Source organism: Monodelphis domestica, chromosome 2 (genome assembly GCF_027887165.1).
Source record: "Monodelphis domestica isolate mMonDom1 chromosome 2, mMonDom1.pri, whole genome shotgun sequence".
Classification (NCBI taxonomy): Eukaryota; Metazoa; Chordata; class Mammalia; order Didelphimorphia; family Didelphidae; genus Monodelphis; species Monodelphis domestica.
In genome coordinates, this window is record NC_077228.1 from 176,929,959 (window position 1) to 176,957,241 (window position 27,283).

Below are 27,283 nucleotides of genomic sequence, written 5' to 3' on the forward strand. Positions count from 1 at the left end.
CTCCCTGGGCTGGACACAGCTGTGTGTCTTTACAAATGACATTAAGCCCTGGCCAGGCATCCTTAGCTATGGAGAGGGTACTCTGTTTTGGCAGTTGCCATGGTTTCCCTGTGAGTTCTGGAGTCAACCTCCACACTCCAGGAGGGACTCAGGTCACAGAGGAGGATCGGAAGTCGGGGGTGGGGGGTGGTGTGTGTCTCCTTCCAGGAGCCCACCAGCCCAGCTGCTGAGATGGAGACCTCGGACGGGCTAGGGGGCGAAGGGGACAAGGCGCTAGAGAAGGTGAAGTGGGGCATTTGGGGGGGGCAGGTGACCCTAAAGGAAGAGAGCCACAGTGGGGGAGGGACCATTGTGAGGAAGCAAGCAAGCTAGCAGAAGATTCAAGGAAGAAGCTAGGAAGGGAAAGGAAGTGATTAGAGACCTAGAAAATGATAACCTGGCTTTGGATGAGAGTTGAGTTAGCTGGGGTCCCATCTTCCTGTTTGCTTAGAGATGGTTTGGTCAGGTTGTCTTACATTGCCAATGTCAGGAGTAATGGCTGAAATAGAAGGGAGAAACAGAAGATCTGAAGGTTCATTGGTTCCTTTTCAAGTGCATTTACCTCATCTTTGTGAAGCAGGTTAGTGGATTACTGGATCTATAATCAGGAAGCCCTGCATTCAAATCCTCCCTCAGAAACTTACCAGGTATATAATTTTAAACAAATCACTTAACCTCTCCCAGGCTCAGATTCCTCCTCTGTAAAGTGGGATTAATCATAGCACCTACCTTTTGAGATTGTTGTGAAAATCAAATGACATAATATATGCAAAGTACCTCGCTTAAAGACCTATATAACTGGGAGTTACTCTCATCTTTCTTATATTATCCTGAAAAATTGTTTCTGCCTACCTCGGATTTATGTCAATGAATCAATTCAGTTGTCCCTCAGTTCCACGTGCCTACTATTATAGCCTCCTGCTTCTCACTTTTCAGAGATCCTTTTTCTGCATGCTGAATGGATCTTCTGGGAAAGACACTTATGTGCAGCTCTTAACTGATTTGCTCCCAGCATTCATCCTTCATCCTCTCTAACAGCACCTTCATGTTTGTTTTGCCCGGCCTAGAGACAAGGCAGAGTGGGAGGTGTCACAGAGTAATGAATGGAGAAGCAGACTGGGAGTCAGGAAGACCTGGGTTCAAGGCTAGCCTCTGATACATACTTTCTGGTTATGTGATTCTGGGCAAGTTGCTTAATGTCTCAGGATGCTGAGCAACTCTCTAAATTGCAAAATAGGTGTAGATTACTGTTGGTGGAGGGAGGTTCCCTAATAACAAGGCACTGGACTAGACAGGAAGAGGTCTGAGACAGAATCCCTGCCCTCACAGCGACAGCCTAGGGAGGGAGGCAAGGCAGCAGCATTAGTAACTTCGATTGCACAGTCACTCGAATACAGCGGGCACTCAGGAAACATTTGTTAAAAGGGAATAATAACTCACACTTGTGAAGCACTTACCTTCATCACATAGCTAGTCATCTATTCCAAGAGAGGATTTGAACCTAGGTCTTCCTGACTCTAAATCTAGGCTTCCAGACACGATGCTCTAGGGCTGAAAGAACTTCAAGGAGTACAACAAGTGGACTGGGAGGGATATGAATGCAGAGGAAGCAGAGATCTTTGTGGGCTGGAGGATAGTTGGGGAAGGCTTGGAGGGAACAGAACTTGAGCTGGGCCTGGGACAGTGGGGAGAAGGTATTTCAGGTCAGAACGTTAGGCGAGTAGTTGGCTAGACAAAGACACTAATAGTGTTCCACTAAAGAAGCCTTCAAAACCTGTCACTTACAGGCTCAGGAATTCTGAAATTCTCTTACCTGATCACAATCTATTGCCATTCTAACCATCCCTCTGCTTTGCAACCCCACACCCTGCTCTCAATCCTCATTAGGCCCTCTAATCCCTTATTGATGGATTTTTCCCTAGTCATTGACTTCATCTAATCCTTGCGGAATCAGTTCAATTCTATACTGTCTAGCTTTCCAGTCCCTGGATCACTTCCACTACTGGCTGCCTTTGCTCCTACTCATGTGCTACTGAACTAAGCTATCTAATTCAAATTTGTTATAATCACAACTGGGGCTTCTCTGTGGCAATGTAATTCTTTTATACCTCCCTGATTGGCTCACTATCCTACTCACCACAGAGGCTTTTCCAAATCTTTTCATCCTTCTTCAGACTTCCCATTGGCTCCCTCTTCCTCTACTCTCTCAGCTGTGAACCTTGTCTCATAGTTCCCTGAAAAAAAAAATGAGGCCATTTACTGAGAGCTCCCTTTTCTCCCCTCATCTCACATCACCCAGATGCCTTCTGTTCAATCTCACATGAAGTGGCCCTTCTTGTTGCCAAAGCAAACTCTTTTACATGCACCAGGGATCCTATTCCATCCAACTTCTGTAAACTGCCCTTCTATAATCCCCACTCACTTAACTTCAGACTTCTTTTGTTTATTGGCTATTTCCCTGCTATCTATAAATGGGCTCGTGCCTTCCCCCATCTCAAAAATCACTCATTTGATCTGTCTGTCCTCATTAGCTACTGTATCATGTATCTTCACCCTTTTGTGGCTAAATTCTTTTAAATGGCTCGCTACAATCAGTGCCTCTACTTCCTTTTCTCTCATTCTCTTATGAATTCTCTACAGCCTGGTTTCCAACCTCATCATTCAACTAGTCTATTCTCTTTACACAATCTCATAATTTTCAAATTAATAGCCTTTTCTCAGGCGTTGTCCTTCTTAACTTTTCTCTCTAAGCTTTTGTGAACTGTTCCACCCTGATTCTTCTCTTACCTATCTAACTGCTCCTCAACCTCTCTTTAAAAAACAACAATAAAAAACCCTAACTCCCTTTCCTTCTGCCTTAGGATCCACTCCATATTGATTCCAAGATAAAAGGATGTTAAGAGCTAGGCAGTGGGGTTTAAGTGACTTACCCAGAGTCACAGAGGAAGTATATGAATCTTGAAAAACTAACATTCTTTTTATATGCTCTTTCACTTAGTGATTTCATCAGCCCCTGCGAATTCATTTATCATCTCTACACTAATGATTTTCAGATCTACTTAGAACCTAACCTAACCTCAGCCTCCAAACTTGAATCTCTATCTACTGGACATTTTAAACTAGATAGCCCATAGATATCTAAAAAATTAAATTTTATTTTATCAGAGACAGCTAGGTGGCTCAGTGATTGAGAGCTTCTAACTTGGAACTAATACACAGTAAGGGTTTACATTTTTTTTAAATTTTACTTTCAGTTCTGAATTTTCTTCCTCCCATACCATATCCCCCTTGCTCATTTATTGAGAAAGTAAGGAAAACAAAATCTGTTAAAAATATGTAGTGAGCCCAAAATGTCCTCATTAGTTATGTCCAAAACAATAGGCTTCAGTAGACATTCTCAAACTATCATCTCTTTCTCTGGAAGAGGGCAACCATTTTCATCATGAGTCCTCTGGAACTGTAGTTGGCTATTGTATTGATTGGAGTTTCTAAGTTTTTTAAAGTTTTTGTCTTTATAATATTGTAGTTATTCTATAATATAAACTTTTCTCCTGGTTCTGCTCACTTCCTTTTGCATCAGTTAATTCAAGTCTTCCTGAATTTTTCTGAAACTATCCCCTTCATCATTTTTTACAACACAATAATATTTCATCATATTCATATACCATAACTTGCTGAGCCATTTTCCAATTGCTGGTCACCCCTCCCTTTAGTTTGCAATTCTTTGCCACCAGGAAAAGATTTGCTATAAATATTTTGGCATGTATAGATCCTTTTCTTTTGATCTCTTTAGGGGAGAGAGAATAGCTTGGGTCAGAGGGTATATACAGTTTAATAGCCTCTTGGCTATACTTCAAAATTGCTTTCCAGAATGACTGGAACAGATCAGAACTCCACTAATAATGCATTAATGTGCCTTTTTTGCCACAGCCCCTCTAGCATTTGAGATTTCCCTCTTTTTCAACTTTGTCAATCTATGAGTAAGAAGAGATACCTCAGAAGTGTTTTGGTGGTTGTTGCTGTCCCTTATCTTCTGTCTTAGAATTAATACTAAGTATTGGTTCCAAGGCAGAAGATTGATATGGTCTATGAAATTGGGGTTAAATGACTTGCCCAAGATTGCATAGTTAGGAAGTATCTGAAATCAGATCTAAATCCATCTTCAGACCTGGCTCTCTATCAATTGAACCACCTAGTTGCCACTCAGAATTTGCATCCTAATTATTGGTCATTTAGAGTATTTTTCATAAGGCTATTGACAGTTATGATTTCTTCCTTGAAAAATTGTCTAGGGGGCAGCTGGGTAGCTCAGTAGATTGAGAGCCAAGTCTAGAGACAGGAGGTCCTAGGTTCAAATCTGGCCTCAGACACTTCCCAGCTGTGTGACCCTGGGCAAGTCACTTGACCCCCATTGCCTAGCCTTTTCCACTCTTCTGCCTTGGAGCCAATACACAGTATTGACTCCAAGACGGAAGGTAAGGGTTTAAAAAAAAAGAAAAAGAAAAATTGTCCATTGTATCCTTTGATTGTGTGTCAAAACAGGGAATGGCTCTTATTTTTATATATTTGAATCAGTTCTCTATATGTCCTAGAAATTAAATCTCTATTTAAAAAAGCATGCTGCAGAGATTCTTTCCCTAATTTCTTATTTCTCTTTTAATTTTATCTATGTTTGTCTTCTTTGTGCAATAATTTTTAAGTTTTGTATAATCAGAATTATCCATTTTCTTTTTGTAGGTTTCTCTTATCTCCTGTTTTGTCATTAACTTTTTCCCTATCCATAAATTTTGGGGTTTTTTTTCATGTTCCTCTAATTTGTTTATGATGTCCCCATTTATGTTATGAACCATTTACTCATTTGGAGTTTGCCTTGATGTATGGTGTGAAATGGCCCATGGATAGTTTCTGCCAGACTGATTGTTAGCTTTCCTAATAGTTATTTGTGAAATAGTGAATTCTTGCCCCAATAAGTGGGATATCTCATAGCTGTCTTAAAACAGAACTCATTATCTTCTCCATCCCCCCAAGAAGTCTTCTCCTCTCTTCTGTACCATGGAGGGCACCATTATCATACAGTCACGTTGGCTCACAACTGAGGTGTCATCATCCTTCACTCCTTGTTCTCTGCTACTCTCCCCTCGTATCCAATTGATTGTCAAGACTTGACATTTCTACCTTTGTAATACATCATAAATGCCCCCTTTTCTCTGCTACTTCTGTGGTGCAGGCTCTCATCACTTCACATCTGGACTTTCTTTTTAAACCCTTATATTCTGTCTTAAAGTAAAAAAAAACTAAAACCTTTAAAATCTTAAAGCATTAACTTTAAAACAGAACAGTGGCAAAGGGAAGGCAATTGGGGTTAAGTGACTTGCCCAAAGCCACACAAGCTAAGAAGAGTCTGAGGCCCAGATCTGAACCCAGGTCCTCTCTCTATTATGTTACCTAACTGCCCTTATACCTGGACTTGAAATAGACTTCTGGTTAGTTATCTTGCCTCAAGTCTCTGACCACTCCAGTCTAGCTTCCATTCAGCTGTCAAACTGATCTTCCTAAAAAAGCGTGTGTCTGATCATCATCTCCCTATTCAATAAATTCCAGTGACTCTATGTTATTTCTCCATTCAAATATAAAATACTCTGGCCTTTAAAGCCCTCCTGACCTTTTCCAGACTTTGCCAATTTTATGATGTCTTATGCTTCTCCATTCATTCTGTAATCCAGTGACATTGGCCTCTTTGCTGTCCCTTGCACAAGACACTCCATCTCCCAACTCTAGTCATTTTCACTGGCTGTCCTCCATGCTACTCTAATGCTTTCTCTCCTAGTCTACCATTTCTGGCTTCCTTTGAATCTCAGCTGTAATCTTACCTTCTACAAAAGGTCTTTCCAAACCCTTAATGCTTATGCCTCCCCTTTGAGATTATTTTGAATTTTATCTTGGATGTATCTTGTTTGACATGGCTGTTTGCATGTTGTCTCCCCCTGTGAACTCCACGATCACTCCATTTTTTTTTGTCTGTGTATTCCGAATTCTTAGCACAGCATCTGGCACTTAGCAGGTGCTTAATAAATGCTTGGTGACTGACTCCCAATGCTATACCAATATAATTATTTCATTATTTACATTCAACTTCAGGCAGAATTACGAATGGAACTGATTCTGCTATCATGGTTGCATTCAATTTCCCAGCAACAATTTGGAAGCAACTGGTGGGGTCCTATCAGCCTTGACAGTTCTTGGATGCTCACTTAAAAATTAAATGTTTTTGCTGAAAATCTTAAGCAGGCTTCATCTGGGGTCAGGCAAGACACATTTGCCTGATGAATTGCTTATTAGACACCCATGTCCCAGTGTCTCTACTTTCTAAGTTGGTTCTTTGTATGAGCAGAGTATTTAATTTGGGACATTCCCTGTTAGTATTAGTTTGAGAGAACTGGGGAGGAAGGAAAAGTGTTATATTGGAGCTTTGGTAAATAGCAGCTCAGGCCAGACTGCTGGCTGCTTGGCTTCAGCTACAACCCTGCTCAATCCCAACCCCCTGACTAGAAGCAGGGACTAGGCCCTCCACCCTACCCCAGGCCTGTGTCCTGCAGGTGACAGAGGCACCCTGTCTGGAGAGAAGCTCCAGCACCATCCCAGCTGGAGACTCACTCATCCGTCATGCAGAGGGCCTAGGACAGGACACCTTCAAAATTGTGAGTGAGGAATTTGCAAAATTTTATCTCATTTCTTTGACTCTTTAGAAAATGTAGGCAGATCTCACATCTGCAGGGGGCATCGTAGCTCTTACCTGTGAGTGGAATTTTATGTGTGCCGTGGTACAGAGGCAAAGACTCTTGGAAACGTGAGATTGCATAGTCAGGAATATAAGTCTTCACTTCCCCCGCCTTAGAGCACTGGGAGTCAAAGGCCCATTTGATCTCAAAGATGGAGAATGGGGACCTGGGGAAGGAAAAGAGCAGGGGGAAGACTGGCCTTTAGCCTAAGAGACAGATTCCTCTTAATAGTCTGGGCTCTTTCCCTTTGTTCTGGTTGCTCCATGACCAGAGGGAAAATAAGCCCCTGGCTTCTTCTAACCATGCCCATTTTTTCCTCTTAGTGTAAAGAATACTTGAGACCTTTAAAGAAGTTTCTTCGAAAGTTGCACTTGCCCCGGGACCTACCCCAAAAGAAGAAACTTAAGTATATGAAGAGGAGCCTGATGGTTCTAGGGGACCACATCAACACCTTCCTGCAGCATTATTGCCGAGCCTGGGAAATCAAGCATTGGAGGAAGTATGGCACCTCTCTCTTCAAACATCCTACCACTGAGTTCCCTCTTTCCTAGGATCATTGGGAGGGACAGAGGGATAGAGGGAGGGAGAGGGAGAGAAAGGAAGACAGAGGGAGAGGGAGAAGGAGAGAGAGAAAGAGACAGAGACAGAGACAGAGAGAGAAAGAGAGAGACAGAGAGACAGAGAGAGAGAGACACTATTTGTATCAAGAGGGTCAGCAGGTCTCTGGACCTCTCCTACAACATTCAACCAACAAGTAGTCATTAAATGACTATGTGCCAAATATGCTACTAAGTATAAAAGTGGAACAATATCTGCCCTCACAGAACTTATGTCCTAATAGGGTAACAACGTATAATATGGAAATACTTGTGTAAAATGAATCCAAGATAGCTTGGGGATGGATGGAAGATACTAGCAGTTGGGGAGATGGGGAAAAGTTTTAGGTAGGTGACATATTAGCTGAATCTTGAAGGAAAATAGAAAAAAAAAACCCCAACATTCAGCATCTTTTTCTCTTTGCCCAATGAGGAGCTTTGAGTGTGTTTAAGGACTGGGGAAAATGGTAAGGAGTGCACTTTTAGGGCAGCATTGTTCCCAATATGATCATAACTAGTATCCAACACTTGTTGACCACATAGAGTGCTACATGCATTCCTAAACTCAGAACCCCATCTTCAAGACTAATATTTATCATATCTAATCAACATTAAGTGCCTACTATGATATAGGCACTGTGCTAAGTACCAGAGATACAAATTAAATAAAAAGACAGCCTCTGTTCTTAAGGAACTTAAAATCTAACATCTTAAAGGGTAACATCTTATTAAGTTATTCAAAGAAAGGGGGGTGGAGTAGAAGTTCTTGACTTGCTCAGCAAACCAAGGTAGCCTTAAATTGCTGCTTCTCCCACTTTCCACTTTTCCTCCCAAATAATTCAACTTTATTTGTGTGATCTGGGACTGGGCAATGTACCCTAGATCATTCTATCTCCCCAATGAAGGAGATTGCTTTCCTTTTGACCCAACTTTTAGCAGCACTCAGGGTGTTGCTGTCTTCCTGTCTCTTCTCCCTAGGATGCTCTGGCGTTTCATCTCCCTCTTCTCAGAGCTGGATGCCAAACTACTGCGCCGACTGTACAAGTACAGCAAGAGTGACCAGAATGCCAAATTCTTGGTAAAGAAGATCTCTTCCCCACTCTCTCCCCAGCCTCTTCCCACAGGTTCCCCAGGGAGACATGGGTAGTGTTCTTCTCAATTTGATTTTTTTCATGGGAGAAACTAGAGATCCTTGGCAGGAATGTGAGAGAGGTGTCCAGGACACCCTTCTCTTGTTTCTTCTCCATTAGGATGTCCAGGGAAGAGGGAACATGGCTACTGAGGGCTGAGTCCTGGACTTTCTCTGTCCAAGTGAACACCAGTCACAGGTCTGGCTGGGAAAGCTAGCTCCCTTCCATATCTAGCTCTTCCCTCAAAAAGAAGTCAGAATCCAAAGGTGGAAAGACCTCAGCCTGGAGGCCAGAGTGCAAAAGGTGTATATATCTATATCTATATTTATATCTATCTGTTTATATTGTTGTGTCTGACTCTTTGTGACCCCATTTAAGGTATTTTTGGCAAAGATTTACATTGATTTGTCATTTCCTTTTCAAGCTCATTTTACAGATGAGGAAACTGAGACAAACAAGATTAAGTGACTTACTCAGGGTCATAAAACTGGTAGGTGTCTGAGGCCAGATTTGAACTCAGGTCTTCCTGATTTCAGGCCCAACACACTGCACACTGCACTATCCTGCACACTGCACTAACTGCCTTATATATATGTGTATATGTGTATGTGTATCCACATATACAACTTTTATATGTTCACATATGTCTGTAGACATATGCCATTTATACACACATAACTATATAACATATGCATATGTACATATATAATCTTGTATATGCATAACTATACATAATATATAACCACATATACATAAAATTATAGATAATTATATATAAAACTATATATATATATATATGTACACACACACACACACACATTGGCTTTCAGACAGATTTTTAAAGGGCCAAAGGAAGCTGTGTTGTGAATTGGATTTTCTTTTTCAGAGGAAAGACCAGAAAGGGAGATAATAGGGTCTGGCCTTTTAAAGATCCTAATGGTCAGCTTTAAGCCACTCTGTACCCCTCCCCCCAATAATCTATTCTTAGAGGATGGGGTGGGAGAGACTAAGGATTTGGTGGCTCCTTGTCCTTTCCCTGATGCATGAGCTCCCTGGCATCCTGTACTGTTTACAGGTGGCATTCCGGCCCTTGGACACCTCAGAGACGATCGCCCCCTCTACCGAGCAAAGCAACAGCCTGCCCGAGCTCTACAATGCTTGGGGCCTCCACCGGGACTCCACCTGCACAAAGGAAAAGTTCAACAAGATGCAGGGCCATGCCCCAGAAGCCTCCCTTTCTGGGGAGCAGAAACATGGGGGCCAGGCCAAGAGAGGTAATGCTGGCATGGCTCTAGGAGGGAAATTCCCAGGAGAACTGGCTGCAGTACTAGCTACTCAAAATCAAGACAGTATATCCAAGCAGCTGGAGAGCAGTACCAGACCTAGTTTCTTCCCAGGGACCAAAAAGAACAAGAAATGAAGGATTCGCTATAGTGCAAAACCTCTGATGACTAAGAGTTCAGGTTCTGGAGGAAGTGTTCAAATGAACTCTAGATGCTCTAAAGGGGATTCCTGAAAAGAAGGGGAAGTTTCCCTAAATGACTTCCCAAATCCCTTTCAAAAGGGAATAATGAGGCAGTGGGATTACAAGATGAATTTTACTCCAATGAAGGAACCAGCTCTAAGCAATGGAAGTGGGGGGCATAATAACAACCCTTCTATTCCACCTAGGATTGGGGGAGACCCTAAGAGCATCATCCTAATAGTAACTAACATTTATATAGTGTTTCAATATTTGTTAAGAGCTTTACATATCTTGTTTCCGGTTTTATTTTTTGTTATTACTGTTTTGTAGAGGACAAAATCTGAGGCTCAGGGTGACCAAGTGATTTGTTTCAGGGTCGCATAAGAGTATAAGTCATGACTCAAACCCAAGTCATCTTGCTTTAAGTCTAAAATGACATCTTTTCTCATGTGGGTTGATGAGGTCTAGTCATTTCTATCTTAGGAACTCTTGGCTAGAGAATAAGTAAGGAACTTGAGAAAGGGCATGATGTTCTGAAGGGCTGACAGTCCAGAGCCTTAAGAAAACCCCCTTTCACCTCGAAATCCATTACATCTGCTGACAAGAGCCTCTCTTCCTTCCTCCTCTACCCACCAATTAGTCTCAACCCACAGGACACCTCTGTTGAAAGCACAAATCTGAGCCGAATAGGAATGTGAGAGTTGAGGGGAGAAATCAGTGCAGTTTGTAATACTGAGCATCTACTATGTTCAGACAACCACTCTAGGCAGTAAGAGAAACCATAAAGAAAGATACAGAATTACAGGATATAGAGGCTGAGAGAGGAGTCCTTATAAAACTAGCCCAATCCCCGATTTTATGAGGAAGGTAAAGTCCTGAGATATTTGCCCCAGGTTACACCATGTACTGTTAGTGTTGGCTGATTTTCTTTTTTCTTTGATTGATCTGGTTTTTTTTTTATTTTTTTTTATTTATATTTAGTGGTTACACTATGTTAAAGGGTATGCATAGTTTAGTAATTTTGGGAGCATAGTTTCAAATTGCATTCCAGAATTGTTGAATCCTTTCACAGTTTCTATCAGAGTTCATTATTGGGCCTGTTTGGCAAGTCCCCCTAAAATGTGTCACTTTGTTGTATTTTTTTTAACAGTGTTGGCAATCTTAGAAGCAGAGGTATAAACTCATGGTTGCTTTAATTTTTAGTGCTCCAAATTATTAGTGATTTGGAGTATTATTTTAACATGGCTATTAATAACTGTAATTTATTGCTTTGAATGTAACCTGTTTATAACCTTTTGCCATTTAATAATTGGGGAATGACTCTTATTTTTACGTTTTTAAATTAGTTTTAGTCACGTATCTTGGGTTTTTTTTTAAACCCTTACCTTCTGTGTTAGTATCCATTTTAAGATAGAAGCACTTCAAGGGCTAGGCAATAAGGGTTAAGAGATCTGACCAGAGTCACACAGCTAGGAAGTGTCTGAGGTCAGATTTGAGTATAGATTCTCTTCACTATAGGCCTGGAACTCCAATCACTGTACTACCTAGTTGCTCCTGTATATATCTTGGAAAGAAGACATATATTAAAAAAAATGCTTCAAAGATTTTTTTGTAGTTACCTATTCCATAATTGTTTTAGTTGCTTTCAAGCTACAACTTTTAAAAAATTAAACATTTTTTAATTTATAAAAAACAACCTTCTCTCCCTTCAACCTCCCTCATGGAAAAATAAATCTTTTGTGACAAATATGCATAGTAATAAGTATAACTAGCATTTATATAGCACTTCAGGGTTTGTGTGCTTAACAAAAGTTCTCATTTTATCTTCATAAGAACTCTGGAGAAATCAATATATATCAGCAGCAAGAATTAGAAAGAGAAATTCCATTTAAAATCACCCTAGACAGTATAAAATACTTAGGAATCTATCTGCCAAGACAAACACAGGAACTATATGAGCACAACTACAAAACACGTTCCTTACAATTAAAACTAGAGCTAAACAATTGGAAAAACATCTACTGCTCATGGGTAGGATGAGCTAACAAAATAAAAATTACAATCCTACTGAAACTAATTTACTTATTTAGTGCCATACCCATCAAACTACCAAAAAACTTTTTTACTGAATTAGGAAAAAAAAATATAACAAAGTTCATTTGGAAGAACAAAAGATCAAGAATATCCAGGGAAATAATGAAAAAAAAACTGTGAAGGAAGGGGGCCTAGCAGAACCAGATCTCAAACTATACTAAAAGCAGTGGTCATCAAAACAATATGGTACTGACTAAGAGACAGAAAAGAGGATCAGTGGAATAGACTTGGGGTAAGTGGCCTCAGCAAGACAGTTGATGATAAACCCAAAGATCTTAGCTTTTGGGACAAAAATCCACTGTTTGATAAAAACTGCTGGGAAAATTGGAAGACAGTAAGGGAGAGATTGGGTTTGGATCAACATCTCACACCCTACACCAAGATAAATTCAGAATGGGTGAATGACTTGAATATAAAGAAGAAACTGTAAGTAAATTAGGTGAACACAGAATAGTATACTTGTCAAATCTTTGGGAAAGAAAAGATTTTAAGACCAAGCAAGAGCAAGAAAAAAAATCACAAAATATAAAAAAATAATTTTGATTACATCAAATTAAAAAGTTTTTTTAAAAACAAAACCATTGCAACCAAAATTAGAAGGGAAGCAACAAATTGGGGGAAAAATCTTCATAACAAAAATGACAAAGGTCTAATAACTCAAATTTATATAAATTTGACATAATAGGACATAAATAGGCAATTTCCAGATAAAGAAATTAAAACTATTAATAAATACATGAAAAAGTGCTCTAAATCTCTTATAATTAGAGCGATGCAAATCAAAGCAACTCTGAGGTACCACCTCACACCTAGAAGATTGGCTAATGTGACAGCAAAGGAAAGTAATGAATGTTGGAGAGGATGTGGCAAAGTTGGGACATTAATGCATTGCTGGTGGAGTTGTGAATTGATCCAACCATTCTGGAGGGCAATTTGGAACTATGCCCAAAGGGTATTAGAAGACTATCTGCCATTTGATCCAGCCATAGCACTGCAGGGCTTGTACCCCAAAGAGATAATAAGGAAAAAGACACATACAAGAATATTCATAGCTGCGCTCTTTGTGGTGGCCAAAAATTGGAAAATGAGGGGATGCCCTTCAATTGGGGAATGGCTGAACAAATTGTGGTATATGTTGGTGATGGAATACTATTGTGCTCAAAGGAATAATAAAGTGGAGGAATTCCATGGAGACTGGAATGACCTCCAGGAAGTGATGCAGAGCGAGAGGAGCAGAACCAGGAGAATATTATATAAAGAGACTGATATATTGTGGTATAATCAAATGTAATGGACTTCTCCATTAGTGGCAATGCAATGATGATCCAGAACAACTTGGAGGAATTTACGAGAAAGAACACTATCCACATTCAGAGGAAAAACTGTGGGAGTAGAAACACAGAAGAAAAACAATTGTTCACATGGGTCGAGGGGGATATGACTAGGGATAATACAAACATCAACAACATTGAAATAGGTTTTGATCAAGAACACATGTAAAATAGTGGAATTGCGCGTCGGCTATGAGAGGGGATGGGGCAAGGGGAGGGAAAGAACATGATTCTTGTAACCAAGGAAAAATGTTCTAAATTGACTAACTAAATAAAATTAAAAAAAGAAAAAGAAAATCCCAAATGGATTCACAAAGAGTTGGACAGGACTAAAACAACTTAACAACAACAAAAAGATGTACTTACACGATCTTTACAAATATATCATTGTGTGTGTGTGTGTGTGTGTACATACAAATGAATTGGAAAAGCAAAAAAAAAACTATGGGGAAATGCAGGTGCTATTATTATGATTCTCATTTTACAAATGAGGAAACTAAGACAGATAGAAGTTCAGAAGCTTGCCCCGTCACATAGCTAAAGATCTGTGGTCAGAATTGAAGTCAAATCTTCCTAAATCATCATTGCATTGGTCTTGTCCAAGAAACTGTCTGTCTGAATGCTTGACCTTTCTATCAAGAGGTATGCAGTATATTTCATCATGAATCCTCTGAAATTGTGGATGTTGATCAGTTTCCTGTTCTCTTTTTATGAAGAAAAAGGTGAGAAGAGAGGAGTGTACTTATGACTCTAGGTTTGATTCAGTATGCTTCTGCTCCCCTGCTCCTTTTCTCTTTTTTGTGTCCAAAGTGTAATGAAAGGTTCTTAAGTCCTTTCTTTTTTTTTTCCATTTTGTGATATATTCTCCAAAGTTAGTTTTCACCCTCTTCTCTCTCTTCACTCTTCTTTCCCTGTTGAGTGAAATATATTTCTGTACTCAATGATATATGTGTATTTCCTTGACTAGCTCAGATTAAAGTGAGGTGCAAGGGTCAGGCTCTTCCCCAATCCCTTCCTCCTCATTTGTATGGCCTTTGACTTATTTGTATAAATTATGTGAGATAATTTCCTCCACCTTTTCTCTCTTCAGCTATAATGTATTTCTTAAACCACACCCTTTCATTTATTCCAAAATCACTGAAACATAGATTTTAAAAACCAAAATCACCAAAGGCCCTCTGTCTCATTAGACTTTCACTATGGTACCTGACAATGACAGAGATCTGAGGGGGATGCAGGTATCATGTCCTATATTAGACTATACAAAGTTATTTTTGTTTATTTCCTTGGGATTGTTCATTGATATTTACCTTTTTAATGTTTCTCTTGACTCTTGCATTTGTATTTCAGAATTCCTATGCAACTCTGATCTTTTCATTAGGAATGCTTGAAAGTACTCTATTTCCTTAAAGATTCATTTTTCCGCCCCCGTAAGATTATACTCAGTTTTGCTGGACAAGATTTTTTTGTTTTGTTTTTTGTAAGCCTAGCTCTTTTTGCCCTCTAGAACACTATATTCCAAGCTCTCTACTTCATCATGATGGTTATTAAAACTTATGTGATCCAGACTAGCATTCTTCAGTAGTACTTGATTTTTTTTTCCCTGATAGTATGCCGCAATTTTTCTTTGGCCTAGATGATGTGAATTTTGGCTATAAATTCTAAGGAGTTAAAATTTTTCATTTTTCTCCCTGGTTCTAAGGTAGTTTTCTTAAAATAAGATGTCTAAGTTCTTATTTTTGGTCATGGTTTTCCAATAGTCTTAAGTAACCTCTCCTTGATGTGTTTTTGAGGTCAGTATTTTAAATTTTAATTTAAGTTCTACATTGTCTCATTCTACCCCTCCTCTGCTCATTGAGAAAACAACAAATAAGATTATGACACATCTATAGTCATGCAAAACATTTCTTTAAAAAAAAAACATTTATTTAACTCTTACTTTCTGTCTTAGGAACAACTCTAAGACAGAAGGGCAAAGGATAGGCAAAGGAGATTAAGTGACTTGCCCAGGATCAGTGTCTGAGGCCATATTTGAATGTAAGTCCTCTTGACTCCAGGCCTAGTTCTCAAGCCATTGTGCCATGTAACTGCCACCTGCAAAACATATTTCTGCATTAGCCATGTTCAGGCTCAAGCCACTGAGTTGTCTAGCTGCCCCTTGTCTATGTTTTTAATTCATTCTTCTGGGTTTCTGTCTTGAGTATATTTGTTACCATGATAAAGTTGGATTTTGTTGTTCTTATTTACCAATTCTTTCAATCCTACTTCTTGACTTTAGACTTTATTTGGGCTAGAGTCAGGGACAGAATTGCACAGTTATTTGTTTCTATGTCTGCTCATTCAGTACATAACTTAGTTCCCACAACTGGTCCTTGGCCTATAGCTCCATCCCTTCTTGCAGTTCCTCTTCTCTGTCTTCCCTGGATATGTGACCCAGCACTGGGTAGAGTGCAATAGAACAACTAGTTGGCGTCTCTTCTTGGTCCTTGTACAAGGTCAGGCTCCTCTTTGCCAGGTCTGGGCACTGTTCCTTGCTTGGATATACTTTCATGGACAGCTGCTGACTTCAAACCTGGTGCTGGAATGTTCAAGGTTTTTCATTACTGACTAGGCCTAGGCCCCAGTTTCTACAAACTTCTGTCTTCCTATTTCAACTTGAGCTGGAAATATAGTTCACTATTTAACTTAAATTTCCCATTCAGAACTTGGAGTGATTTTTAGATATTTGCAGAGAAGTTGTGGTGGGAAAGGGTGGCCATTTTGGCTGTTCTCTAACCCTCTCATTTTACAGATGCTAAAATGGAGTCAAAGGAACAGGAACTGGTATTAAGCAGCGGAACTAAGATCCAGGAGAGGATAGCCTTCATCACTTAGTTTCTCTAATAAACTTCTTTTCTTTCGATTTCATCATCCGGCTTTTTTCTACTTGGATAAAATAGCCATTGGATAGTACTGTTTTCTTATGATTACTGAGATAATGACAATAGGGTTTGATAAGTTATTCTGGAAGTTGTGTCCTTGAAATGAAGGAAACAGGTTGATCTTGTAGTGCCTGGAAGACCAGCAGGAGACATGGTGTGAGTGAGAAAACTCCTACTTTTTTATGATTATAATATTTATGATTATATTATTATAATATCATATATTATAATATAAAGCTTCTATGACTATTTTTAATACACAATCATTGGTTTTGAGTTAATACTCAAATAATATAATTTGCTTTATAAAAATTATAAACATTAGCTTAAAAAATATAATTTAGGGTGGTATCAAACCTTGTTTACATCTTGACCTTAAGCCTATATAACCCAAGAGTTTCCACTTAGCCCACCACCCCTTCTTTTTTATATAACAAGCTAGTTGGACAGGGGATGGAGGACTACTCTTTTGTGTAACAAGATACATCGGCACCCAACTGCTGACTCCCGGTATTTTATAATAATTGTCAGCAGAAAAACAGTTAGCCCCCAAACCCTTATTGCAGAGACCTTGGAAAGGTCAGTTATAATAATAGACATAAATTACCACCCATAGTGATTTTTACACTTTCTAGCTTAATCAGCACTTGTGTCATTAAGAACTGCTCATTTGAAAGATTTTGCATCTATTCTAATTATGATTGTATTTTCTGTCACTGTGTCATCAGATTTCTTGGCATAAAAAAGGCTATCTCTTATGGCTCAGGGTCTCTGGTTCTGATCTTGACCAGGGTCTGGCTTTATTGGGAGTTTGGCCTCCTCTCAATAAATCTATTTAACTTGGAGTTTTTGTATTGGTGTGATAAATTTTCAGCACATTTTGGTGACCCCAACATGATCTGCAGGAAATCCTGTCCCTTGGGGGGTCCTTTCTCCAAGAAGGATTTTCTTTCAGGGTACCCACATGGGAGATTTTGCTCCCAGCCCCTTCTTGAAGGAGAGATCAAAGAACAATGAGTGCTTGTGTATTTCAAATTAACTCCAGACTCATAAGTAATTTTGAGTGGTTTTCAACAACTGCAGGTTGAAAGTCTACTCAAACTTTTTCTTTCTTGAATTTTAAACAGATTAGTTGTTCATTTGGAATATGCCATAGTTCCTGAGTTTCATTTTAAAGCCTAACTTAAGGAGAGACCGTATAAAGTTTCAACTTCTGCTTTTCTCTCCTGCCTACTAATGTGAAATTTGTGTCTGAAATTATGTAATAGCTGAGTAAAAACTAGATTTTAAAATTGGGATTATTTGTCTAAAATTGAGATTTTCTATTTATAAGGTGCTTAGTTCTTTTTTTGGAAGCTAAGGCCACATTATGACTTACTCTGATTCCTAGTCAACTAGTAGTAACAGGCATTTAAAATTTCTTACTTGTTTGGAGAGGTAAAGAACTTCTAAATTGTACTTAACTGAATAACCAAGAATTATTTTAGGAACTATGCAATCATTTTTGTGTGGGTTATTTATAATGACCCCCTCAGGAGAAGGTCTAGGGCAGCTAGTAGTTGTAGGTTACCAGGGGTGGCATAACCAGCCTAGTGGCAAAAGAGTGTCCAGTCAGGTACAGAGCCCACAAAAAAAGGGAAAATGGGGCCTGGACAGTATGCCCAGTCTGTATCAGGATGGTTCCCCTTCTCCAGGCATTAACCACACCTCTTTTAAACACGGGGTCTAGGCTAAGTAGAAGAGAGATTCCGGTAGATTTTCCATTAGAAAAATTTTGATTGCACAGGATAACAAAAGGTGACCAGTAGGTAAAGAAATGAAGAGAGACAAAGCTTTAGAAATACTGTTTTAATTGGTGTAAGACTCTCAGGAACTTTTGGACAAGGTTTGGAACTTTTAATCTTTATACTATAAAGAAGTTAGAAAGATAAGAGAGATGGGAGCAGTTGTAAATACCTGGGATGTTGGCAGGAGCTGGCAAATAGAGGGATTAATTCAGACCCAAACAAGCTTTACCCTGTCTTACCTGCCCATCCCTCTGCCCCTTCTTCTTCTTTTGAGTTGGAGGGAGAGCAATGCAAGGAGAAAAAAGAAAAACCAGCCCCAGCCCTGCCCCTGCTTTGTCTTTAATAGATAGAATTCAACTCGATGCACAGGGAAATATAGTCTATATCAAAGAACATCATCCTTTAAGACCTTCTGATCTAGCAATATGGAAGCAAAATACCCCTCGATTAGATGAAGACCCTTTAGCAGTGATTGATCTGTTTAAATCCATATTTAGAGGGTACTGTTCCTCATGAAATGACATGCAAGATCTTCTTGAAACCTTATCAGATGGGGAAAGAATAGGAATTATAGAACCTACCAATTGGGTGGTAGCATGTCTAGGGAGAAGGGGGATATGGCTGGCTCAAGACACAAATTAGAATCCTAATCTTCCAGATGATTTACTAGAGATACTAGAAATAATTTAGAAGGATGGAGCTTTTCACAGAGAGCCCAGAAAATTACCACAAATTTTAGGAAATAAAAAGATGAGACCCCTCTGAGATTTTATGATAGATTGTGCAAGAGTGCTAAGAGGTTTGCAAGATTAGAACCCATTAAACCAAGGGATGCTAGAATAATTAATGTTGTCCTTGTAAACCAGTCACTCCCCAATATCAAGGAGTATTTCTCAAAATTTTGCCCAGGATGTCATGAGAAGCCTGTAGGTGAATTAAAAGCAATTGCTTTATATGTGTATGAAGGAAAAGATAAAGGAGTAGAAATGTCAAGAAAATTGAAACAGATGTCCCAAGTTAAGAAATTCAAGATAAGAGGGTCTTGCTATTATTGTGAAATCAGAGGACACATGCAGGAAGAAAAAGAGAGATCTGGAAAGGAACAATTTTGAGAACAAGTAATAACATGGGTTGAGACTCAGGCTAAAAACTGGAATCAAAATAGGGAAGTTGCTTTAGCCTGAGTGTAGGGAAATAAGCAGAGAAGGGGTGCATGGTGTATAATAAGACTCTTTTACCTAATGCTATTTGGTATAAATGTTTTTACTTAATCAATACTGGAACATTATTGTCAATTATCCATTGTGTACCTTGAGAACTATTATTTATTGTATGGCAGATAGTATACTTATTGCAAATTTGCCTGACAAAAACTTGTTAACTCCATTATTCATTGATCTATTAAGTGAATGTAATGGTGAGAATGTCTATTGCATTATTAGCCCAGGATAAAAATCTCTCAACATCTGATCTCTTACCTAATGAGGTTTGGGCAAGCTATTGTCATCAAAGGAGGAAAACCATCATCTATGCATCAATTTCTATTTGTCCTAATGGTAAGCCCATTTATGGTTATCCAATCACTATTGTGATTGCTATTTCTTGTAAAGCTATTTATTTTTTATTGATTTATGTGCTGCCTTCCATGCTACCTTTATCAAACCCCAATATATGCTTGCATTTACTTGAAAAAACCACCAGATCATAACCTCTCCACAAGATTTCTCTGTAAAAGGACTTAACAACTGTCATCTTCATAGTTTCTGCTTTGGTCTAGTAAAACAATGACTTGCTCCTGGTCTCCCCATGCTGCTTTACTTGATTCAGGAACTCTCTTAACAGGGACAAAAGATATTCAAAACACCAGAAAAAGGACTTTTCCCCAAAAAGGAAATGTAAACCATTGTGGGACCTGTTGGTGCCCAGGACAGGAAACAAGTGCATGCAATACCACGGGTTGCTGCCTATAGGTTCATAGTTCCAACCTTTTGAGAGACTGTGAAGTCACTTATTTGTACTGACTAAGGCTTCTCCTGTGAAAGCACTCATGACTGTTCCTGGCCTAAGGTTTGCATTTCTCCCAATGCCCAGTAGCCACCAAATGTAGACTTCCTTAAATCTTTATTTTGGAAAAGACTTGATTGAACTGACAGAAAATCCATTAAAATCTCACAGATGTGTCCCCTAACAATTCTGAATTAGAGGAGGGGAAGGGGTGCAGGAGTTGCCATCATTTTTGTGGTTCAGCCCCTCTTATGCCTAATTTAAGTGCCCATATAGCTTTCTACCAAGAAAGAGAACTAGTATAGCTTGCAGCTGAAGAAAGCCCTGTCTGAAAGTACTACTGGGGGGCATTGAGGCTGGAGGCAGAAAAGGCATATGGCCAACCATCACCCATGAAGACATCAATGAAAATAAAGATGACAAAGACAATGGTAAAATGCAAACAAGATTTCAGGGGTCTGGAAAGGCAAGCTTTTTCTTTCTAAAAATTTTATCACCAAGTCTACCTGGCCATTCCTGCTGGAGGTCCATTATGGTGTGCAGGCAATCACAGTCACAATAAGACAAGTATGGGGGGTTGGCTACCAGGATCACTTTAGTTGCTTTTAGTGTAACATCAGGATGTCTAGAATGTATGGCTTATTAATATACTTTAAAAGGGTTGTATATGATGGTCATCCTCTCAGGTATATTTTTAGTTTTTACATATGAATTTTATAAACTGTCATACAAATTGATTTTATAAATTTGTCATAAATTGGATATTTGTAATATTGTCTAAGTATTCTTTTTTTTTTAAACCCTTCCGTCTTGGAGTCAATACTGTGTATTGGCTCCAGGGCAGAAGAGTGGTAAGGGCTAGGCAATAGGGGTCAAGTGACTTGCTCAGGGTCACACAGCTGGGAAGTGTCTGAGGTCAAATTTGAACCCAGGACCTCCCATCTCTAGGCCTGGCTCTCAATCCACTGAGCTACCCAGCTGCCCCCTAATTATTCTTAATAAATTAGCCAGAGGAGAGAAGCTCTTCTAAAAGGTTAAAAATTAATGCTGGAATTTTTGGGGGGTATACATGTAGATAACCTGAAAGATGATTGGAAATAAAGACTAGAGGGACTAAGCAAATAGAAGGTAAGAGAAGTATAGAATGAGAATTTAAAATTAGTTTGAAAGTGCTTTTCTTTTAAGCAAGTGAAATGAGGAAGAGACAGATAAGAAACTTGGATAGAGTGCCAATAAAAAGCTTGAATATAAAGGAGATTTTTAAAGTTTGATCTGGTTATTGCTCGTGGGACCCTTTATATTTTGGTCTAAGTATACATAATTATATATCCCTAAGAGGAGGGATAATATAGTATTTTTAAAAGTTTTTAAAAGTTTTATAGTTTTGAAAGTTTTATGGTTATAAAAAATAAAATTAGAAATAAAATTGAGTCATTGAAAAACAGAAATATAGCTTTAAATTTAACTTGTATGATATATATGTATGATAACAGACATTGGTTGTAGAAATACTTTATAGAAAAGACTTCAAAACTGAAAATTTTGGCCAATATTTCAACTTTGAAATTTAAATTTTGTTTGGAAACTCAATTTTAAATGTCAAAATTAAAAAAAACCAAGATCCTAATCAATCCTCCAATATTAGGCAAGGCAGAACATCATTTTCCATATAAGATTTTCTTGTTAAGTAATTATATTAACTATATAATACCTACAGATTAGATTGAACTTATTTGAAGAATAGATTCTTAAAGTGAATTACCAATTATAAACAGAGAAAACAAGAAACCAATGAACCTAGAATTCTGGATGCTGATAGTCAGACTAGTGACTTTGAGGATACTGAGGATACTGGTAATGATACGGATGCAGATAGGCCCTCAAGGATGAAATCCATCAACAAAGTTTAATAATAGTCATCCTTTGACCTATGAAGACTCAAGGGTTCTCTAACCAAACCCATGTCAATTTTAAGTCCAAGATTTCTCTCTGATTTGCTATGATTTCATTTTATGCATGACCTAGCACATGGTTTCTCATACAACTATTAATAACTTGAGCTCCAGAACTTACTATAACTTTTGAGATTTCTCCTAAAAGCAATTTGGCTTCTTTTATCTATGCCTATACATCTCAGGAAAAGTGGAAATAATTCTTTTTTTTTTTTTGCTACAGTCACTTATAAAAAAATAAGTAAGACAAAGCCTATTCCAGCATTATCCTAGGGATTAATAATCCTTGGACAGATCCTTTATGCTGGTCAAGTTTTTTCCTCTTTTCCCTCAAAGTTGCTTGACACTTGTGGAATAAATTATTTGATCCCAACTGTGACCATAAAAATCATACAAAGGATTCGAATGGTGTCAGATTCTAAAAACTTATTCCTAACCTAGGGATCACTGAATTTATTATCTGAACTTGAGGGATTGGCACAAAATTGCCACTAATTTACATACATCTAGTGCTAGCTTCAGGATGAATTCTTGCTCATATGCTTATGGAAACTGAACCTGTGCTATAATTAATCAATCATACTGACTATATCTATATATGTGTATAAAATATGTGTGTAAATAGTTTAGGAGATACCACCAATGATGTTGAAGAATTACAAAAAATTAAGATAAATTATACAAATATCACAACATACTCATCTGTGTGGGACACACATCGTTCAATAGCAGTGGCTTATTACAATTCATTCTTAAATGGGTCAATCATTCTTTGAATATCTATTCTCATAATTGTAAACTGTTGGACTGCCTAACTTTTTAAATGTTAGCTTACTTTTAAGCATATGGTATAGATTGTTCTTAAGGTGTATTTTTTTAGGCATGAACTCTTTCAAGATGCTGCTAATATATTGGATTTTATTCACTTATCTGATGCATTGTTCTTTGCAAGTATACAGCTACAACCTGTTCCTTTTGACATCTGCAAGGACTAGTTATTCTACTGCAAGGATCCTAATTTAGTCTCAGGTGGACTTCTCACTTATTTTCACTTTTCTAAATGCTAACAAGTTATCCACCCACATGGTACTTCCAGTCTCAGCTCCAGATACACTAGCCCTGATAGCAGATTTTGTGAAGTTACCAGCTAACGCAGAAAGACTACAATTGTGAAACACGTCCAGGAGAGAGCACTGCATCTAACCCCCTGCATCAGGCTCTGCATGCTGCTGGAGACAAATTAGAATCCCTCTTTCAAGGCACCTTTCCTGACCTAACTACTCAGTTCAACTTGTCACCTGATTCAGCCCAATAGTATTTCACCCAGATCTTGGATGAACTTTTTGATGACGAAATCAACATTTGGTGGGATTCTTTTCCTTTGGAGCAGCACTTTGTACCCACAGTGTCAACAAAAAGATGGAGCCACCAGTAGAAGAGATAGAGGATTGGATGGTGACCTACCTAAAGACTAAACTAACAGATTGGATTTACAACAATGGAGGATGGGCTAAATGTATTGCCCTGGAAGAAGCAAAACACCTGCAAGAAGTACTTAGAGCCTAGTGACTTTGGGGGATTACATTCCTAGTCACACTACTATGTGACCCTGCCAAATATTTTCATTCTCATGTTTGCTTTCAACTATGCCCACACATTACAGAGATATGTATAGATACTTCATTGTATTAGCAATTAAGATAACAGCTAACTTTGATCGATGTCCTTGTATTAACATAAGTGTACCCACTCACAAATTGTTGTGCCAAAACACCTACTTTGTTCCCTAGATTGTAAATGATCCAATAGAAAGATGCTTGCATTTTTCTTTGGATCAGAGGAGGGATAATGTGTGAAAACTCCTACTCTTTTTTTTATGATTTTATTATTATTGGCCTCTGACTATTTTTATAACACAATCAGTTTTGAGTTAATAGTAAAATAATATGATTTGCTTTATAAAAAGTATAAACATTAGCTTAAAAATACAATTTAGGGTGGTATCAAACCTTGTTTACATCTTAACCTTAAGCCTATAACCCAAGAGTTTCCACTTAGTCCACCACTCCCTCTTTTTTGTATAACAAGCTAGTTGGATGGGGGTGGAGGACTACTCTTTTGTATAACAAGTTAGACAGGCACCCAACTGCTGACTCCTAGTATTTTATAATTATTGTCAGCAGAAAAACAATTAGCCCCCAAACCCTTATTGCAGAGGCCTTGGAAAGGTCAATTGTAATAATAGACATAAGTTACCACCCATAGTGATTTTTTACACTTTCTAGCTTAATTAGCATTTGTGTCATTATTTAAGAATTGCTCATGTGAAAGATTTTGCATCTATTCTATTTTAATTGTGATTGTATTTTCTGTCACTGTGTCATCAGATTTCTTGGCATAAAAAAGGCTATCTCCTATGGCTCAGGGTCTCTGGTTCTGATCTTGACCAGGGTCTGGCTTTATTGGGAGTTTGGCCTCCTCTCAATAAATCTATTTAGCTTGGAGTTTTTGTATTGGTGTGATAAATTTTCACCACAATGGTGGGAACAGCTCTGGTCTGGAACTAAGAGCCTTGAGTTCTGGTGCTTATTATATCACTAACTCCATGTGTGACCTCAGTAAATAACTTAAATTCTCTGCCTTGTTTCCTCATTTGCAAAATGGAGTTGCTTTGAAGGAGAGGGGAGAGGCAGCAAATGCAAAGTACTTTGACTTAAGAAGTCTAATCAACAAAATGACCAGTCATGATTCTAGAGGAGCAATAATGGATGGACTGAGTGTGAAGACTGTCATATCTTTTTTTGGACATAACCAATGTACTTATGTATTTTACTTGACTAAGTATATTTGTTACAAGGATTTTGTTTCTAATTTTTAATGGGGGTGGATGAGAGAAAAAATATTTTGTTCCCTGAAAAAATTAAAAGAATAAATGCAAAGCACCTTGGGAAAAGTAAGTTACAATGATAGCCAACAACAATTCCTTTATTCCTCACACCCCTTGCTCTGTGGGCGTGGATTCCATACTGACAAGACCTTCTTTATTACATTTTTATTTTTTCAGACTCTATAAAGAAACTTTCCCACAAACCAAAACTGAAGAGAAAGAGAATGAAGGAAGCCCTCAGAACTCCTGAGAGCCACCCATAGGAGAACCCACCCAGGACAGTGAGAGCGTCCCCATTGTCCTGAAATCACTCTGCTTCCTTCAACACCTGCAACCCTCTCTACCCCAGTGTGTTCCTCTCTCTATCAAAGCTTTTGGGGTTGGGGAAAAGAGGGGGTGGGGACAGATATGAGGGAGGGAGAGAAGACAAAATTATCTTTATTCACAGATCATTGGGGGTGGCAATTAGTAGCAGATAGGGAGGGAAATAAACATACTAAAGAAATTCATCCTTAGTCTAACCAATCTGTTCAGTCACAGACTGAGAAAAAGAAAAGTTGGTTGTGGGGAAGTGAACAAGGGAGGGGAAAGCTATGCTATCATTCCTCAGTAAGTAAACAGGGAAAACCATACCCTAATATTCTCATCTGTCAAATGAGACTAAATTTAGCTTAGAAGTTTCAAAAGTGTTGAATGTGGAAAGGTCTTTTAGTACTCTTTCCAGACTGCTCATGCTAGGGCTTCAAAACTCTCCCCTTTCTCTCAGTCTCTCTTGGGTCAATAAGTACCAGTTGGGTTCAATGATGCCGATGTAGGGTTTTTAAGGACAGCTTTCAATTACCTGTAGCATTGATGTTGAGTGTAGAGTATGGACAAATGAAGACAAAAGCTTGTCACTGCTGGCCTTTATCAAGCTGGGCTTCTTAACTGAAGAGGGACAGTTCCTCTAGACCTCCTAAAGGAAGGTTTGTCAAACAGGTGAAGAGGGATGAGGGATAAACAAACTCATGTCTGTTTTCATGACATGATGTGGGAGAAGAGCCCTCTCTGTTCATGCAATGTGATGGTACCACCCAGAGGCAGCATGGATACCTGCAACCTTTTGCTTCTACTTTTTTAGCATTTGTCCTCTCATGCTTCAACTAAATGTCCTGGTGCTCTCATATTTTACCTGATTTTACTTAGGAAGGATCTGATAAATTAAATTCAGTTACACTAAAAATGGAAATGACCATAAGGTATAATGACTTATTTCTCCCAGGAAAAAATATGTCATAAAAGAATATTTAAAATTTAGAAAGAGAAAGGATTGTGGGGCAAAGGGACATGAGGTTGGGGCCTTCAATTAAACAAGCATTTACTAAGCACTGTGCTAGATGCCAAGGAATAGCAAAACAAAAATAAAAAAAATGTCCATGCCTTCAAGGAGCTTATGTTGACTGATAGGCCTTCTTAGACCCCATCAAATCATGTCTTTACCTATGCTGACTATGGGCATAAACACCCAATTCTAGCCATTGCAGGAGGAGGAATATATTTCCTTTTCATTTAATTTTTTAAAAATAAGTTTTTATTGATATTTTGTTGATTACATCATCATATATCATCCTGTATAACAGTATTTTTAGAGAAGTAAAAAAAGTTGCCACAACTGATCAATATACTTAAAAAGTCCCAAAACTTGTGCAACATGTAACACCTGAGGACCTACCACCTAGGTTGGAAGTGTCTTCTCATATCTCTTCATTCAAGTCCTGTTACACTGACTTTTGCTATCTTGGTATGTCACTGTTCTTTTCATTTATATTGCTGTAGTTACTATGTGTATTGCTTTATTGGATCTTCTTGCTTCACTCTGCATCAGTTCAAAACTTTGGAGACTTCTCTGTATCTATCACACATATTTCTTACAGTACAGGAATATTCCATAACATTCATGTGCCATGATTTGTTTAGTCATTTCCCAGTTGATGGACATCTACTTTGTTTCTAATTCTTAACTATCATAAAAAAAAAATGCTGCTAGTGTAAGGGGATCTTTTTTTCCTTATTAATGGCTTCTTTGGGGTCTAAACACCTACCAATGAAGTCTGGTTCAAAGAGTATAGACACTCATTTAATTTCACAAACACTTACTGATATCTACTATATCCAAGGCACAGTACTCAGCAATGAATTCACAGAGGAGCCTCTTAAACTTCATAGCTTTATAACAAAATATTGCTGCCTCCTCCCCAGAGGCAAGCACAGATGGGTATTCTAATGGATATTCTCCTCCACAAAAGCTCAGATTACTCA

At 38.5% G+C, this 27,283-nt stretch overlaps 1 protein-coding gene across 2 annotated transcripts; it reads left to right on the plus strand.

Annotated features, from left to right (window-relative positions):
* The first annotated feature begins 129 nt into the window (after positions 1–129).
* On the plus strand, positions 130–26,502 carry CHCT1 (CHD1 helical C-terminal domain containing 1). Of its 2 annotated transcripts, XM_001362371.4 has the most exons (6): positions 130–282; positions 6,636–6,737; positions 7,142–7,317; positions 8,393–8,492; positions 9,620–9,818; positions 25,163–26,498. In XM_001362371.4, exons 1-6 carry the CDS (start codon positions 232–234, stop codon positions 25,246–25,248), a joined length of 714 nt encoding a protein of 237 aa, XP_001362408.3. In that variant the 5' UTR covers positions 130–231; the 3' UTR covers positions 25,249–26,498. The 2 variants fall into 2 exon arrangements, with proteins under 2 accessions (XP_001362408.3, XP_056672449.1); XM_056816471.1 differs by lacking the exon at positions 6,636–6,737 and having other exon boundaries at positions 146–282; positions 25,163–26,502.
* Positions 26,503–27,283: the final 781 nt, after the last annotated feature.